Source organism: Cimex lectularius, unplaced genomic scaffold (assembly GCF_000648675.2).
Source record: "Cimex lectularius strain Harlan isolate CLEC.00 unplaced genomic scaffold, Clec_2.1 scaffold158, whole genome shotgun sequence".
Taxonomy (NCBI): Eukaryota; Metazoa; Arthropoda; class Insecta; order Hemiptera; family Cimicidae; genus Cimex; species Cimex lectularius.
The window spans coordinates 101,203-119,787 of NW_019392744.1; the positions used below are offsets into that span (position 1 = coordinate 101,203).

The window sequence follows — 18,585 nt, forward strand, 5'->3', positions numbered from 1 at the left end:
CGCAGAACGTTGAAAATGGTGCATACACTCAACACTGGCATGAAGTGTGACTGACTATTGAGTCGAGTGACGGTATCAACTAGACCTCACTTTTCCGCTATCTTTTATTTTTAGGCTATTTGCTCTTTTACAGCGGTTCGTAAAACACTTTGTTGACGATTCCGTAGATAAAATACGAGATACAAAAAAAAAACGGTCCATCCGCTCCCGATCCAGGACCCCTGTCATATTTTTTTTCATCTCGCCAACAAACATGCCGGTAACGTTTACACATTTAATTTATTTTCCAGCCGGTTTTTCGGCATCATTATTTATTTTACAATTTAAACTTAACAAAATTATCTTACAGCAGAATTTGGACCCGGACAAAAAAAGACTCGTCGCTTCGATTCTCCACTTCCTTCGTCGTGAATTCAGACTTGGCTATTTAAGCGAGGAAAACAAAGAAGGGCTCGAAGTGGCCATACAGTGCATCGAGACGGTCTACGAAGTAGGGAATTCAACAGAAACCGAACCTCCACTTCTGGACATATTCAAAGCATATCTGTCTACATCAGTAAGTATGTCTGTACATTGTATATCTTGGCAAACCGTTGATGAGAAAGTTCATTTTCAAAAACGTTGACTACAATTTTTCAGTTGTACAGAGTTAATCTATGACAAGAAAAATATAATTTCAAAAACATCACAATATGTTAGGCCTTTCAGATAAATCATTACCATTATCATCATTACTAGATGGGTTCTAGAAGCAAAAGACGAAAATAAACTTTATTCTGGGCTTAAAGCCCCCTTGAATAACAAAACTACATATTAGTGCCTTATCTAGACTCGTGCTCAACACATAAAAAAAGAGTAATTACAATTAAAAAGTTACAAAATAAACTGCTCAAAAATAAATAGGGCTATTTGTAATTTATTCTTATTCTCTTAATTTTAATTAAATTACCTGATATATTATTGTTAGTTGTATACACCAAAATAGAAAATACAAACCAAAAACAAACAAACGTTAATCCTCATTTTTAATAATGGATTTACTTAAGAACAGTAAATATTTTGTAAACAAACAACTTTTCTCGTTTTTTCTCCATTTTAATCCAGTTGTATTCTCTTTAACCATGAAAAGACATCATCTTGAACAAGAAGTCCACAATACAATTGTGAGAATGAGTGATCGAGATCACCAGCAAGTGGATATCGCAGAGGCAGTTGGCATTTCTCAGAGCATGGTCTTTGGCTTGATTCCGAGAGGTTGGAAGTGCCATTAGGAGGCCTGGTAGTGGATCTTAGTGCATTACGGCGCTAAGGGAGGACAGAAGTATTGTTATTGCTGCAAGACGGAACCTTTTCCATAGTGCTGCCCGATTCCAAATGAACTATGAAGATTATTTGACCTTTATCAACACAAACAATTCAAAATTGTGGGAAGTTGGCCTCACATCGTATGTCCCTTTGAGACAATATAGGAAAATATGGTGCAGTGAGCGCCTTGAAGAGAACACCAGCAGGAATGCTATGCGTACTGATGAGTTGCGTTTCTATCTGTTTAGTCAAAGCAGGCACCGAAGAGCCTACCGAGGAAAGGGGATGCGTACAATGACCCATTTCATGCTCTATTCATTGTAGATTGGAAGAGGCTGTGTGATGGTCTGGGCTTTACATTGGAGGACAAACTGGACTCTGTATTATTGAAGGTAATCTCACCACAGTCCGTTATGTCCAGGATTTTTCATTTCTGGAAGGCAATGCCAGACCTCGTAGAGGTAGAGTTGTTCACTCACGTTTAGAAAACCTTGGAATTTCTGATCTGCCCCTTCCCCCATTGTCTCCAGACCTCAATCCCATTGAGCATATGTGGGATGCGTTGTGGAGAAGGGGTTTCGATCACCATCCGCAGCCAGTTGACCTGCAACAACTGAGTGCAGCGTTGCAGCATCTATGGACTGAAATTCCTTATGAAATTAATGACAACCTTATCAATAGTATGCCTAGCAGGTGCACAGAGGTTTTAGCTAACAGAGGACATTATACACAGTATTAATTGTTTAAAAATATTATTCTGTCCAATAAACAAAATTATGGAATTAAAACCTTTTATTTTTCAAAATCCCTTCATTAAATTTTAGTGCAATTTATAATAAAAATGCTAGGGAAAGTAAATACTACAAAATTGGAAATATCCCTATTTGTTTTTGAGCATTTTATATACATCGTAATCATAAACTAAAATTAATTAGTGTCACAAGTAGGACTCAAATGCACGGCATTCGGATCAGTACACCTGTGCTCTCTTTACCTGAGCTATTGTCAGAAGTCATAATAGCTCAAGTGATAGAGCATCGGGGTACTGATCCGGTAGTTGTGGGTTTGAATCCCACTCGAGACACTAATTTTTCAACTCAACTACACCTTGCATAGGAAATAATAAATCAATTAAATACACTGATGGACAAAATTAACGCACCACACTTAAATTTTAATATATTTAGGTTTATTCATATTTTGCCTATCAAAAATAGGTATGGTTGTAAAACTAAGACATTTAGAAAGAAAGTGTTTATTACCTAATTCTAAATAAAAATTATTGAGTAAAGACCAAAAAAAAATTTTTTTTTGTTCCCTTTTGTACCGAATATTTCCACCTCTGGCACAAATTACTCCATTAAACGCCCTTGCATTCCTTGGAAAAGACCTCTGATATAATCCTGAGGAATTCTTTTCCATTCATCAAGAACAGCCATTTCCAACTCTTCTAGGGTGTTATGACCTGGGATTGGCCGCCTTATGTGGTGTGGTCGTCTAAGTTCGGCAACCTTTTTCGGACGGCGGGCCATTTTCAAAATAAAATTTTTTATGTGGGCCGCACATTCAAATATAACTTAAATAGTGCTTTTATATCATATACGAGTATAAATATTATTATGGGGAGTGGGGATTAAACTTGCACAGTAAAATAGGTTTCCCACTATGCTTCTGTTAGCGCGCATTTTTGTCACCGGTCACATTTCGGCACGCTCACGCTCTAAGTTTGTTGATTTTTCCTAAAATTATATTGGGCTTTGGCGGGCTGCACAAAAAGTTGCAAAGGGCCGCATCCGGCCCGCAGGCCACGGGTTGCCGACCCCTGGTCTAAGTAAAGGCCACCTCAGAACATAATTATCCCCTGTGAATGCTACCTGAGGAACCATACAGGGGCGTACCTTTCTCCTTTGCATCTCCATATGAAATTACACTCATCTGAAGATTTGAGGCCTGCACACCTCATCAGTAAAGAGAACTTGTCCCCATTTTTCCAATATCCAATTCATGTCAATGTACCCATGCAAACCGAAGCCTGATCATTTGAGCTGTGGTAAGAAGAGGTCCACGAGCCAGGTGCCAGGCCCTGAGGTTATTTTCATTGAGCTTTCTTACAGTCCTGGAGGAAATGGAAACATTTTGGACTTTCCTTATGAAATTTCTTACCTCATTTCCCATAATGCTGTGGTTTCGTAGAGCTGATGACGGATGAATCTATTGTCTCTCTGGTCCGTAGACATAGGTCAACCCTGACCTGGCCATCTAGTCTGAAGCCCTGTTTCTCAGAAGTGCCGAAGAACCCTTCCTACTGTGAGTGATACACTCAGTCTCCTGGCGTTTTCGCACTGTTGTATCCTTTCTCTAATAATATTTTGACCCTGACACTTCATACTGTCTCAAATGTCTGACTAGATCCATTGAAAAAGGTATAAGAATAAAAATAATTTGAAATGAAATCAACAAAGGAAAAAGATTAACTGAAAGATATCATTAGGCATAGCAGGATGGAATGGTATAATGCTACTTTTTGTGCAATTGGGATTAATCAGTACAAAAGAAAATAAATCAGATAAACAAACCATTATTTACTGTTTATTTTGGCTACAATAGCTCCTAATTACCTGTACCTAATGTTGAAAGATAATGGATTTAATTTTAAACTAAATAAATCGAGTGGTGCGTTAATTTGTCCATTAGTGTAATTACTCTGGTTAATAGGATTAATTAATATTGTAATATAATTAACATTTAATATAATTGATTAATAAACTAAAAATGTACCATAATAAGATTAAAAGGTTTATTATTAAAACAATTAAGTTTAATAATACAGATATTTTAATAAATTTAACAATTAACCTTCCAACGCCTCGAGTCAGAATAGTGTTTTATTAGTTTTTCTATTTCTTTGGTACTCTAATAATATATTAACTGGATAGTATTTTCAACAATACTGTATAAAAAAACTTGCCGACTTGTCACCTACAGGTTGCACTGTGCATCGCAGGAACTCGAGAACAAAAAATGCAATATTAAACATTTAATTTATTATCATAACAGTTTAATATTTATAATTCTGTTGAACTATTAAAAAAAAGTATTTCTACAACATAGTCATTAAAAAAATAAATAAAATATAGCTTCTTTATTAAAGATTTACAAGAAATAACTCCCTTATGTACTTCGATTTTAGGCAGCGCATTGTGCAATCATACTGCTACAAGAATGTTAAGGAAAAACTAGAAGAAAAGAAAATATAGAGGGCGTAGGTAGCTGCAATAGTTTAGGCATTGACAGATTGATAGGTAGATTATATAGGATAACAACCTGTGCACCGTGACCAGTATTTTTTTGCCTAGAGCTCCTTGTTAACTTGAGACTTTACACAAAGCTTTTTCAAGGGTGCATGTGTGTATCCTTCAGGCCCTGGCTTTCCTCTCCTAGGATTAGGAATCTCAGCCAGGACGTGTTCCGCTGTTTCCTCTTCTTCTTGGCAATATCTGCACATGATTGTTTCTGCCACGGCGAGTCTACATACTTTTTTTATTCTCAATGTCTGACAGGGCTCTAATGCAGTCCCAAACGGCTGGACTTTACTGTCAAAGTGGCAATTGCCTTCAGTGCCACCTGGCTGTCCTCCGAGTAGATGGCTATTCTTCTATTGACAATCCCCAGCCTTTTCATCTCCCTAGCACCAGTGTTCAATAGCCACAGTTTCCACTTGAAAAACGGTGGCATATTGTTGTAGATGCTGGCTCCTGACCTATATTCAATTTTGGAGCCATCTGTAAACCAGATAAGGTCGGCATTAACTGGGATCTCTTCTCCCAGTCTGCTCTACAGACTATTTTGATTAGAAATTTTTTGTCAAAACTGAATTTAGGGGTCATGGCATCAGTAGGCACCCCCAAAGTTCTACCTTGCTGAAGCGCTCCCCTTGGAAGGTTTAGTTATTCCTTGTTATGTGAGTAGGCTATTGGAGCCTACAGTCTTATAGTCTATAGCCTTATAATGTCACCCAGCGTAGATAAAAATAATCTCTTCCTTAGACTTTTTTCCACCCATTGTCATATGGATTTCTTTTTTTTTACTTAGCACATAGGTCAGGGATTTGGCCATGGCATTGTTAAATGCCCCTTCCACATCCATGAACAACGCCAACGCTATTTCCTTGTCATTTAATGCATTAGATAGTAGCCTGTTTAAGTCTACTTTTAAGGGCTTAGTCCCCTAGTTAATTTGCTATAAGCTAATTTCCCTGTCTGATATGCATATTGCCTAGCACTGAGTGGGTTAGTTTTAAGTGCTGAACCCCTAATATGGTTATCCATCAGTTTCTCTAGTGTTTTCTGAATTAACAATGAGTGACTGATAGGTCTGTATGAATTAGGTGTTTGATCTGTGGCCCTATCCACTTTTGGCAAATAGACCACCTTCACCATCCTCCTTGCAGTGGGTATGTATCTCCAGGCTAAAGAAGCCCTAAAGATTCTCACCAGATACCTGTAGTAGAATAGGGTATATCTATCCACACCCAAGGATTTAAAGGCGAGAAACCCATTAACCACCCTCCTGATTTTCTCTAGTTTGTTGTTAATTGCCTCCTTCCTCTTTGAAGGGCCTGTTGGGGGTTTGCTCCCTCCATGTTGGATTCTTCGGTTCTCTCTTTCCAGGTGTGCTGCCTTCGGATCGTGGCCTTTTAGTAGGTAGATTTGTTGGTTTAGCAGCTGCCTTAAGGAAGTTTTCCCACATCACTGACCATTTGGCCTCAATGTACTTAACTCATTTTTTGAATAAGGCTTTTCTTGACCTTTCTCCTTGAATTTCTGAACAGTCGGGCATAAGACACCTCTTCTGCTCAGTACACCTCTTTCAGAGAGTTAGCTCGCTTTTGTGGATCTGGTTAGTGGGGCACTCCTGCTGTCACCTAGGGTATTTGTGCTTTGACAGGGGGCACTACTAGTCGTACTAGAAGTTCGTTGTGCTTCTATTTTTTCTGTTGGTGCACATTTGGTTCCCACAAGAAGCTAGGGACCTAAAAGTCTGCCTGCACATGACCCCACATGTATGGATAGGGTGACTAATATACAAGGAGGTGGCACCTGTTGCCTCCAGGGGAATGTTAAAGACTGCAATTTGTCCCCTGCTTCCATTCAGCTGTTACCACATTGCCTTACACATTAGCTAGGAGGTGTTTTTCTGTTGGGGGCTTTCTCCCTTAACCCAGAGTTTCCCGGTTAGTGCACCGGGAGTCGCATTCGCCCCTCCCATTGTTAGCCATCAGAAAGACATTGCCTGGGCTGTACATGGCTGAGGCCTTCATGGATGTGGTGGTAGGACTTGAGGTCACTGCAAGGTAAAGGTCCTGAGTTTGAATCCCTTACTCCTCAAATCCTAACCCCAACCTGCACTCTAACCCTAACCCCACACCCAAACCAGAACACCGAACCTAACCCATCCAAGAACCTGATCCTATCCGAACTCTAACCCCTCACAGACTAGTTAAACTGTAGCTTGGTCATTTCCTATCATTTTGGTCTTTCTATTTTCACAGTTTAGATCTGTTATACACATTTCGACCAAGCTAAGGTCTATCAGTCCGCAAATGTCATGATGGATGCAATCACATGAGGAAATCACACAATTTAACATTTTTTATACTATGAACCCAGTCGATTGCAGATTGTTACAGTTGGATTATCATGCATTTTCTCATCAGACCATAATCTCCCTATTGTAGGTTCTAGTGAAAACAACAAATTAAACTATTATAGGAACTGTTAGGGATAGGGTTAGGTTAAAAGAGGTGGTGAAAAGGCCTTCAGCACTTTGACCTGAGTAGATCTATTGTGTTCATATAATTTTGTAAATCACTGGCTAGTTGCTAGTTTAGGCTTCAAGTGCCGCCTGACTCAGAAAAAATGGTTATCTTCCTGGGGAATGTGTTCTTAGCCTTTTTATTTACCTAACGCACTGTTCAATTGCTATGATTTCAGGAAAACTGTAGCGTATTTACCCAAGTTTAAAGTCAGTTCGGCCTTCATTTCCATCCCGAGGACTCCAGCTCCTCTGCCACTATCTGGTTTTGAGCTGTCAGTGTACCATTAGGAACTACTATGTGAACGTTAAAATATAAGATAGACAGATCAGGATTTATTAAAGATACATGACATGCTTATTAAATTATGATAATCCACTCATAAATGTACTACATGAATGTACATAGAGCTGATTGATGAAAGTTATTTAAAAATGTGTCTCATCTTCACATAACTTTCCCAATTTGATAATAACAAACTTTAAGTTTTTTTCAAGAATAGTTTAATGCAATTAAATTATATAGCCTTGTAATATTGTACTGCAGTTTTGTAAGGTTCTAAATGTACGACGTAATACAAATACACATTTTATTGGTTTGAAATAGTTTAAATGGAAATACAGACTTTTTAAATTAATATTATAATTCTAGTTTCGTTAAGAATACTTGTTTCATGGTTAAACAATTTACAATTTCATTTCAACTTAATTTGAATTTTTAGATTCTAAACAAACCTGAATCTTCAGAACAAGATAAAAAGGAGGCTGAAAAACTCAAAACAGAAGGAAATAGTGCAATGAATTCCAATTTGTTTTCTGAGGCGATTGCACTATATACAAAGTATGTATATTTTTTGTCACAATTGGTGTATTGTTTTTTTTTATTGTGCATTGCAGAAAGTCAAGCACAGTATAGGTACTTGATTTTTAAATGTACACTGATCTAAAAACTAAATATTAACTGTTAACTATGAAATTACGACCAGAAAGCTTTTCTATGTTGCCATTTTTTTACACAATTATTTACATGGTACGTTCACTTTAATTTTGTCATAATGATTTTCAGTTTTGTACACTACAATGCCAGTTTGTTGATTGATGGTTTTGTTCTTCAAGAATAATAAGTACATAAATTAAATTCATTGTCTTTTAATATGTGGAAAATAAGTAAAATTTGGGAAGAGGGTGAGAAATGATATTCAAGATGGTGAATATTATCAAATCCTAATAATGCAAATAGTAAGTTGGAGCCTAAATCATTTATTCAAAAACTTAACCACCATGTGCTGGCCCTCTGCCGCTAAAATTGCAATAACAAGAAAAAAACATGATTAAAAGAATGTGGCCCCGTCGGTGGGCTGGATCGGCAAAGAAGCTCTTACATATCAGAGCACTGTCCGATAGGTGGCCCTCAGAGGATCTGATTTATACAAGAAACTAATCCCCACCCGATTTAATTCTGAATATTTATCTAAAGTTAGGTGTGAACTGATAATTAATTCTACATACTGCTTTGGTAGCATCGCTTTTAGTTTATTGATGAATTCTTCAAGCCGGACCTTGTCAAAAGGTTGTGAGACATTAAGGAAGATAGCAGACCAAAATTTTTTTTTTTTCAAGAGATTTTTCTATTATGTACGTTACTCGGTGAATTTGGTCTATTGTTGAATATCTTGTTCGAAATCCAAATTGGTGGTCAGGAAAATTTTCTTTTTTTCTACAATGGGTTTTATTCTTTTCAGTAATTACTTTTCGAAAAGCTTTTTTTTTTTAAATCATAATGACTTCTGCAAATTTCCAGATGCTGGGAACATAATTAGTCTGATTGCAGCATTAAACAGGTGTTTTAGTTTAACTACCACCTCTTTTCTCTTTCTCTCTCTCTCTCTCTTTCTCCTCTCTATCCTCTCCTCTCTCTTCTCTCTCTCTCTCTCTCTCTCTCTCTCTCTCTCTCTCTCTCCCTCTCCCTCCCCCTCCCCTCTCACTCTCTCTCTCCCTCTCCCTCTCCCTTCCGCTTTTTTTTCCTCCAGTGATAAGGTCATATTGTGTTCCGCTTAATCGATGGGTGCAATTCCTCGGCTCAATGTATTGAGTGCATAGGCATAACACGTGATAATAATACAATTACTACAACAATATAATTAAGTTGTAGGTTCCTTCTTCTGATTTTTGGAGGTAACTGGTTTTTTTAATTATATATAGTAATAATAGTTTTGTGTCCCTTAAATGTGTTGAGTGAAGTATTTATTATTGGTCTGAATGTGTAGTGTGAGAGGAGGGTAGATGACGGAAGAATATGGAGTACCCCATTTACCCTCAATTAGGTTAATTATATTATACGTGTAGAGGGTGATTGAGGAATTTGAAGTATTACCCTGAGTAAATGGTAAGAAAATAAGAAAAGATGTAGTTAAAAGTGATTGAGAGTGTGAATGAGTTTGGATTTAGGAACCGATTGTGTTGAGTGCTGAATTGTTGTTAGCCCCAGGATCCTAACCTCGGTGGCTGGACGGATAAGACCGAAGCCTGACCCCCGATTGCCAACACCCAGGGTGGGTGATTATCAAGTCTGCTGGCTGGCTATTTACTGTAAATAACAAAAGCTGGAATTACCAGTGGGTTGCGAGAAGTGGTAGGCTCAACTCTGCACTGAGTCTGCAGATTTTTATTTATTTATACGGGTAAATATACCCAGTTACAAGTTCTATAAGAGTTTAAACTATACATAAGTAATAATGAATAATTGAAACAAATAATAATACTTTTAACAATAATTTAAACAAATGGACATATTGAACATAACAAAGATATAATATTGAAAGTAATGTGTCGTAATACACATGTGTATAAAAATATAAAAGAAATGAGAAGGAATGGTAAAAATTGAATTAAACAACAGAAATATATAAACAAATATAAAAGAAATGAGAAGGAATGATAAAAATGTAATGAAAACAATAGAAAAATGTAAACAAATCAAAGCAATTGCCATGATCAATATTAAAATTAAAAAAAGTGGTGTTTAGTGACAGTCAGTTAATGATTATTTGGAGATTGTGAGATGCGGTCTGGTGTGACGTAGATTTTAGAAAAACATTTTCTTTATCGTGCCAACGTTTCGATCTTTATTGATTCTTCTTTAACCTCAAAGAAGTCGACTCCTCATATAAAAATGTTTTCTGCCCCAACTTCCTTCCCCGCCCCTTCAAAATCCAACGTATATAAAAACGTAAAACATCGATATCTCACTTCGCGCTCTCCACAACTCCCAATAATGACACAGATACTAACACTTTGAGTGAGTACAAATACTTTGATTGAGTCTAAAATTTCTAGCATTGTATAAATTCACTTTTTTCACATCCTACTTAAACAATGTTTATGAATCCCAGGCCCTGAAGATGATCTCAATAAAGATCGAAACGTTGGCACGATAAAGAAAATAACCTACGTCATACCAGACTGCGTCTCACGATCTCCAAATAATCATTTGAAAAATGCTTAAATTGACGTAAGGAAAGGTAAAGAGTGTCACAATGTAAAGGAAGTCCATTAGTTGATAAATCGGTCTACATTTTAAATAATTAGTATTATAATTAGATTTTGGAAACAATATTTTTTTAGTATTATACTGTGGAACATGAAAATTTAACAAATTGATTAATTGTGGACAGTCGATCATATTATTTAAGAGTTTGTATGAAAATATCAGGTCATTATTTTGTCTTACGTTTAGTGGTTGCAATTCTGCAGATTCCATAAGTTCATACAGTGTACACAAGTATGTTCTGTTATTCAAAAATTTAGAAATGTATAAACGTAATGATGTACAGCTTCTAAGTGTAATAAAAAAATAATTTTAGGCTTGTTCTTGATTGTTTCTTTTAAAGGAAGAAAATTGTTGTTGTTTTATTGGCTTTTATGTTATACCATACAGCTAATATTTTTATGAGTAGTAAAAGGATTGATTAATCACACAGAAGAGCCCTGAGGATGACTTCAAATAAAGTTGAAAGCTTGACCGCCTGTACTATAGCGAAATCTGCATCAAAAGAAATGTGATGCTGTGCAACTATCATGTTATCCCATGAAAACAACGAAGGTTAATAAATCACAAAGGACAAGTGTTTTCTCTGCAAGAAATTTTTTACTTTTGGAATTTTTTTACACAAATTCGAACACTTTTTCATGATGAGAAAAAGTACGACAGCTTATGAGTTATCAGTTTTTAAAAAATGTATTACTATATTTAATTTTAATTTTACGTGTTGTTTCAAACCTACATTTGTTATAACTCAACAGACGACGCAAAAAGCAAATAAATATTACATTAATATTTTACATTATTTGCCACTCTGTATCTTCCAGAAGTATTTGTGACTTTTTCTTCTAGGGCTATAAGTCATGATCCAAAAAATGCAGTGTACTATTGTAACAGAGCTGCTGCACATAGTAAGCTGCACAACTACACTCAGGCAATTGTCGATTGCAAAATAGCAATTGAAATTGATCCTAGCTATAGTAAAGCGTACGGAAGGCTTGGGTATGTTTATATATTTTTTCTTTTTTTTTCTACAAACATGCCATAATTAATTATTAATATTTTTGGTAGATTGGCATATTGTGGTTTGGAAGATTATCTTAATGCCCTAGACAATTATAAAAAAGCTTTGCAATTAGAGCCTTCGAACGATAGTTATCGTAAAAATTACGAGCTCGCATTGATGAAGGTAAATGAATTCCGTTACGGCAGAACATCACCCAATGATATAGTCGGTAATCAAAATAATCAAGACAATGGCCGTTCTAACGTCACGCCAGAAGGAAATTCTAGACCTCCGCCAAATTCAGGAAATCCTCCAAGCGAGCAACCCGGAATGAATAACTTGGGCCCAGGTCAGGTTGACCTCTCATCATTGTTCGGGAATCCACAATTGATGAGATTTGCCAATCAAATGCTTGCTGATCCAAATATGCAAAACATGTAAGTAAATTTTTTAATATAAATCTTTCATATAATGAGTTTAAATATATAAAATAAAATAATGGTAAATTTTGTAATATTGAGTGTAGAAGTAAGTTTGAAAGGATTTACAAAAGAGAAGGTGTTNTATATGTATGTATGTATGTATACACACACATAATATAACATAATAATTAAATATATGTATATAATGTGTGTGTGTGTGTGCGCGCGCGTGTGTGTGTGTATGTATACACATTATATTAAATAGTTACTTGTTTCAGGATGAGTGCAATTATGAATGGGACATTGAATTCTGAAGGAGGGAGAAGCAGGATTGGAGTTGATGATATTTTGCAAGTGTAAGCTCATATAACTGTTAGATACATTTTTTTAAACTCTTAATTTGTTATATGTGTACAATATGAATTTTTTTAATTAATTACTTTTTTTGTTATTGTTTTAATACCATTAACACGTTCAATACAGAGGACGCTCAGGAGTGTCCTATGTTAAAATCTAATGGGCTGATGCGACCCTTACGTGCATCCTACCCCCTTTATTTTCTTTGATGATTCGTGGGGGTTGGCTTTGGGAGGAAATGTTCTAACTTGCTCTACCTGGCCTCAGTTTGACCCAAGCTTTCCTATAATGCGTTTCGCCCAACTTGTTCCTACTACCGAATGTTTTTACTTATAGAAATACTGTAGAGAATAGTATTTTTATATTAGATATTCATATTTTCTATTATTTATAATATTTTATTATTATTGTTTATTAAAAAGTGGTGGAAAATGTAACCAGATAAGGTTTCCGAACAAGGAAATAGTGCCAACTGGCCAGGGGACACTCCTGAGCATCCTAGTTTCCATCGCAAAGTGGTTCATAAAGTTGCTTGTGGGAATGAGAGGATTGAAGATGAACCACACTCTGGTAGTCTTTAATTAATGCGGAACCTATAGAGCTTGATTTGAGTCCAACATGTCAGGAGCTTGCCAGAGTGTACAACATAAAGTGATGAAATCATTCGTTCTAGCTTATATTGACTTGGGAAGATGTTGAAGATGAGCAAATGGGGTTCCCATAAATTGACCGATTTTATAAAAAGTTTAGCGCCCAATGCTTTTCATTGCTTTCATAGCACAAAATAGACTTTGTTAACCGGATTGTCACATGCGATGAAAAACGGATCAAGTATAGTAACACCAGGAGGTTGTACCATTGCCTGAACCTGTCTCGTTATGAATACAAAATATTCACTTATCAAAAAGTGATGCATTGTACTTCTTAAAACTTTTCGAACCACTTTTGGACAGTGTGCTCTCACTTATTTTTGCATCAAATAAAGCTAATCAAATTTGGCCCTAGTACCAAGCTAAAAATCATATAATAAATGCAAATCATGGGTTTTGAAGCCATGAAAAAAGAAATACTTTCTAATTTACAGTGAACTGTTCAAGGCCCTTTTCGCAAAGACACTTTTTCTCACAGACGCTGTTTTAGAACTTATGTGATGTAAATATCTAATCCTCCTAATTATCGACCACAGTAGCCAAGTGATAGACTCTTGGCTCGCAGACCAGGTTCGTTTCCCAACCATAAACGTTCCTTGGCTAATATGCATTTCATAAGGCCATAAAAAATCCTTTGTTAATATAAATATATTGATTAACATATTAAAACAATAACAAAAGAAAAAATGTACAAACGTTTCTTGTTATCTGGTAATTGTTTCATTTTAATTTGATAATAGTTAAATTAATTGTTTTTTTGTTTTGTTTTTCAGAGGTCAACAGCTAGCTCAGCACATGCAGTCCGAACACCCTTCTGTAATAGAAGAAATTCGTCAAGCATTTGAAACTCAAATAAACGATGATGGAAACCCCACTCCGACACCTCCAGGACAACCCGATAACAAAAAAGGCGGCCCTGGTGATAAAAAATAAACATCACTACCTTTGCATCATCAACGTTTCTTTAAAAGAAAATTAAATGAATTGTTTCTGATATATAAAAAAAACTAAAAAAAACAAAAAACTAATACAATTCATGATCTGAAAAAGAAAAAACACCTTTTAGTATATTTCTATAACAAAAGGATAGGTATTAAATTTATAATTCATTGTTTTTTGACAAAGAAATCTTTAATCTTTTATATAATTCAGCATTAAAATATATTTTACTTTAAACTACAACAGACAAATTTTTCGTAGAAAAAAAATGTTGAAAACAAACTGATGTTTGTGTTGAATTATTTTGTTTATCTTTGTTGTTTTCAATTTATAAGAAATTTGTCCAATATAAAACTGTTATAATGGAATTGATAATTTTCAACATAAATAAAAGACTTAAAAGTTACCACAAATAACTTAATCATCTATCATTAAAGGAGTAGAGTATTCCTTTTTTGTGATGTTATTATTATTTCAATTGTTTTAATAAATACATTTGTAAAACAAGCGTTAATTGTTCTGAATTGTTGCTTTTGGAAATTTTGCATACAAAATATTTTTCACAAGGCTGTAAGAAGATTACACAATTTATTTATTCCTTGTTTTCATCGGTAGTTAGCGTACGAACAATTTGTACTCTATCCAAAGATTTGAAATTAAAACGTTAAAGTGCCTGTCCACTTAAGAGTATTTTACTCTGGAGTCACAGAAAAATGGCGGCCGTCGTATTTTTGAGAATACTTGCAGAAAATTATCTTCAAGCATGTCTGTGAAATTAGGAGAAAATCAAAATAGAAAAACTAATTGAGTTACATGAAATGAATATACCTTTATGGGATGTAACATCAGTTCTATAAAACACAGCCATATAAAAAGTAAAGTGCAAAGAAATTGGTGGCCATTTGGGATGTTCGAGTGAGGAGATGCAATGGAAAATAGTTAACCTGAGAAACCAGGTAAATAATCAAACATAATTGTATTACAATGTATTTGTATTGCATATTATTTTGTATTTTAATATCCTTATTAGTTTGATAGGTTAAATAGTGGAAAAGGAGAACACAAAAACTCAGAAGAAAATTATTTTCTTCCTTTTGGTAAAATGTCTAGAATAATTAATGCAGCTATGGTTTTCTGTAATGACATTCTAACCACTCTTGATAATTGACTGAATTGACGGTGGACACAGTCTTGAACCTTGCGATTCATGATAAATTTGAAGAGTAGCTCGTGAGAAACTCGAGAGTAAAGGCGGCAAAATTCGGCTATCAAATAGACAAACATCTGAGAGTTGCTATCGAAAGTTCTCACGCGATTCACTCTGACACAGAAATGGACTGGCACCTTTACCTTGGCTTGTAATGATCATTTTGTCATCATTAGCATGGGGCCTGTTTTGTTTGACTTGTGAGAGATTTGAGAGGTCATCTGCGCCGTGAAACAACTCAATGTGTGTTGCATCATCCTCTATGAACAAGTTAAAATAACGCAGTTGCGAACTAAAGACAGTTGGATCCACAGCTGTTACGGATGGTATATTTGACATTTGGGCCATTGACAGGTTCGCAATAGCACAGGTCTTATCAAAAAACCCCTCGGGGTGTCGGTGTTAAAAAAAAAATAAATTGTAAGCATGTCAGGTTCAAAAACAGTGGCCCTGCATTTGAACCGGGACCTTTACCTTATAGTGATGACTTCAGCGTCAATGCTTAAACTGTTGCAGCCACCGACGCCCCCATTGGTGTTCTTATTGATGAATGATAGACAAATTTTCAATTTAGCAGTTTTTGAAAGATTTAGAGGTTTTTTAACCAAAAAATAAATTACAAAATTCTAGAAGGATGCCTTCATTGCCTTTTCAACGCTTTTTGGATTTCCCCAAAAATGAATAGTTCAAGAGCGAGTTTTAAAGTTTATTCCACACTGGAAAATAATAAGTACAATCGAACATTGAACCAAGTGGCTTGTATTCTTGTGGGGCATGGCTCTCCACCTGACCAGGCAGAGGGCCCAGCGAGGCTTAGCTGACCCCACCTGGAGACTGGATAGTCCACTCCATTACCAATTATCACAAAACTTATACTAATTTGTTAATTCTGCCATATCTTGTTCTACATTATTTTCTATTTTTCTATCTAGGTTCGCGTACCTTACCCTCACCTACTCTGACTTTGTGTGCTTTAATTTTTTATCTTTTATGACAAATCCTAGGGTGTTTTTTCTTATATTTTCTGATTTATCTTTATCTTTGGCTTTATACCTGGTGGCCATGTTTGGTACAATTGATTTAGTTTTACTTTTTAAATTTATTTCTTATCTGGTTCACGTCATAACATCACAGGTATGTACAAACACACGACATTGAAACCAATGAGAAAAAATTATTAAGGCCTAAAAAATATAAAATTTATAGATAAGATGAATTAAATTTAAGATTAAAAAAACTATAGAAGAGTGAAAGTGCGGATAATGAGGATTAAAACACAAAAAGTCAAGAAAAAAATTAAGGGCTGGCAATGACCAATGTAGTGTTTTGTTATTATTATTTTATTCATTTGATATTACTTTTGTTATGGAGATTTATTATGATTTATTATGTACATGAATTGGGAACGGTTATTAGCAAACTTTTGGATCGTGAGATGGGTGCTTCCAGGTCAGCAACAATTTTTTAATCAAATTTTGTCACTAAAATTTGAACAACTTCTACCAGATGATTAATTTTGTTCAAAGTTTATCAAGAAGCTAAGAATTTTAAGAACCGTGTTGATTATTGGTGGATGTGTTTTTGGCTTGAGGCTTGGGGGTATGTAACTTTATTCTGAAGTTGATAAGGTGCATTTTGCTTTCGGGCTACGTCTGCTTCCCTGAAAGACACTTTTTTTTGTACATATGCATTCAATTTCTTTTTCACATAAAAATGTAGGGCAGTTATTATGATCGTATGACGGGCGGGAGTCAGCACAGTTAACGCGTTTCGGAGAATTTGGACACAGATTAACTGTATAATCACATTCACCGCACCTCATACAAATTTGCAAACCTAACTGGCAGAATTTGCTGGTATGACAAAAGCGATAACACGTGAAGCATTGGTTGGATTTGGAACGAAACGTCTGACTTCCACTTTAAGAAAATCAAGTTCTATCTTTTTGAGGAGTGCTGTTTTTTTATAAGTAAATAGAAGCAACACAGTAGGTAGATTGTTTCCTTTCCTCTTTCTTTTTACCTTAAAAACCACATGCGGAAGAATTTTGGTTACTAATTTTTCTTAGGAGCAATTTTTTAGTACAGGTGCAAAAATTATGCGTTTACATTCTGCTAAGGAAACAGTGACGTTTGACCTAGGGGTTTAAATGACAAGGACATTTTCATATTTTGGAGATTAAAAAGGTCCTCTGAATCTATTTCCTGCAATATTGAGCCACTTTTTAGTATTTTGATGGAAGTGTTGGGGAGGCAAAACAGTGAATTTGCAAATCTTAAAAGTGTTAAAAGGTCTGATCCACTTAGAAAAAGGTAAAACTCAATTACTTTTGACTATTGTGAAACTTCCAAAACCATCATAATACTATAATTATGATTTTTTTTTATGGGGTTTGTAACAGCAGAGGTCATATCAACCATCAACCCTTCGGATGATGGTGTTTTTGAAAAAAAATTAATAATTAAAATTAAATTATGTTGGCAACTGGATTCCAACCCCAGACCTTTACCTTATAGTAACGAGTGGCTGTGTTAACACCTTAACCGTTGCAGTCACCACGCCATTTTCAATACTGTACCAATGGTGTAAGAAATCCACAATCCCAAATAAATATTTTTTTGTGATTTGAAGGCAATAGAAAAATCCACACATTAGTAATTTTGAAAAGATTCTATCTGAAATAACATACATGTAGAAAAGTCAGATCATTGCCATAGTTGTTTCTTGAAATAAATGAACATTCAAAGTTATTCAGAATTTGTATAGAATTATGTATTATGTATTTAGAAGGATTTAATTGCAAGGTGCTTGAGATGTTATTGCATACATGTTATGAAAAAAAAAAACATTAATTGAAAAGGTTTTTATTATAAAAAATAATAGTAGCCAGAAAATTACTTCTGAAATAAAACAACATTAAAAATTCAATAATTTAATAAACAAATTAATTATTGTGATTTCTCATTCACTATTGAAAAAATAGTAAATAAAGAGAAATTACCTGTCAAGACTAATGTAGAAAAACAATACAACAGCATTGTTAAGAGTTGTCGATTGGTAGGAATGGTCAACATTATCCCTATATTGCTTGTTAAAATATTAAAAACAAACAATTTCATAATCTCATTCGTAATAACCAGATTTAAGTAAAAATATTCTTTTACAAATTACTTATACATATATGAATTCATCTAGTAAAAAAGTAAGAAAAACATGCATTTTTAAGACACTTTTATTTTTTAATTTGTCAAACTACTATTCAAACGCTAAAGGTTTAATAAATACACAATTGATTAATAAAATCCTAGTAAATACACGAAAAATAAATAAAGAGGTACAAGAAA

The 18,585-nt window shown here is 35.0% G+C and overlaps 1 protein-coding gene across 2 annotated transcripts; it reads left to right on the forward strand.

Annotated features, from left to right (window-relative positions):
* On the forward strand, positions 1-14,102 carry LOC106665393 (small glutamine-rich tetratricopeptide repeat-containing protein alpha-like). Of its 2 annotated transcripts, none has more exons than XM_014391793.2 (7): positions 1-259; positions 353-556; positions 7,842-7,960; positions 11,513-11,662; positions 11,732-12,103; positions 12,367-12,444; positions 13,869-14,102. In XM_014391793.2, exons 1-7 carry the CDS (start codon positions 254-256, stop codon positions 14,026-14,028), a joined length of 1,089 nt encoding a protein of 362 aa, XP_014247279.1. In that variant the 5' UTR covers positions 1-253; the 3' UTR covers positions 14,029-14,102. The 2 variants fall into 2 exon arrangements, with proteins under 2 accessions (XP_014247279.1, XP_014247278.1); XM_014391792.2 differs by having other exon boundaries at positions 23-259; positions 350-556.
* Positions 14,103-18,585: the final 4,483 nt, after the last annotated feature.

What these genes read in the sequence shown, in the direction of transcription:
- LOC106665393 (XM_014391792.2), top strand. An exon ending in AAAGCGTACGGAAGGCTTGG is followed by an intron (nt 11,663 to 11,731) that starts GTATGTTTATAT and finishes TATTTTTGGTAG; the next exon opens with ATTGGCATATTGTGGTTTGG. An exon ending in GTTGATGATATTTTGCAAGT is followed by an intron (nt 12,445 to 13,868) that starts GTAAGCTCATAT and finishes TTTGTTTTTCAG; the next exon opens with AGGTCAACAGCTAGCTCAGC.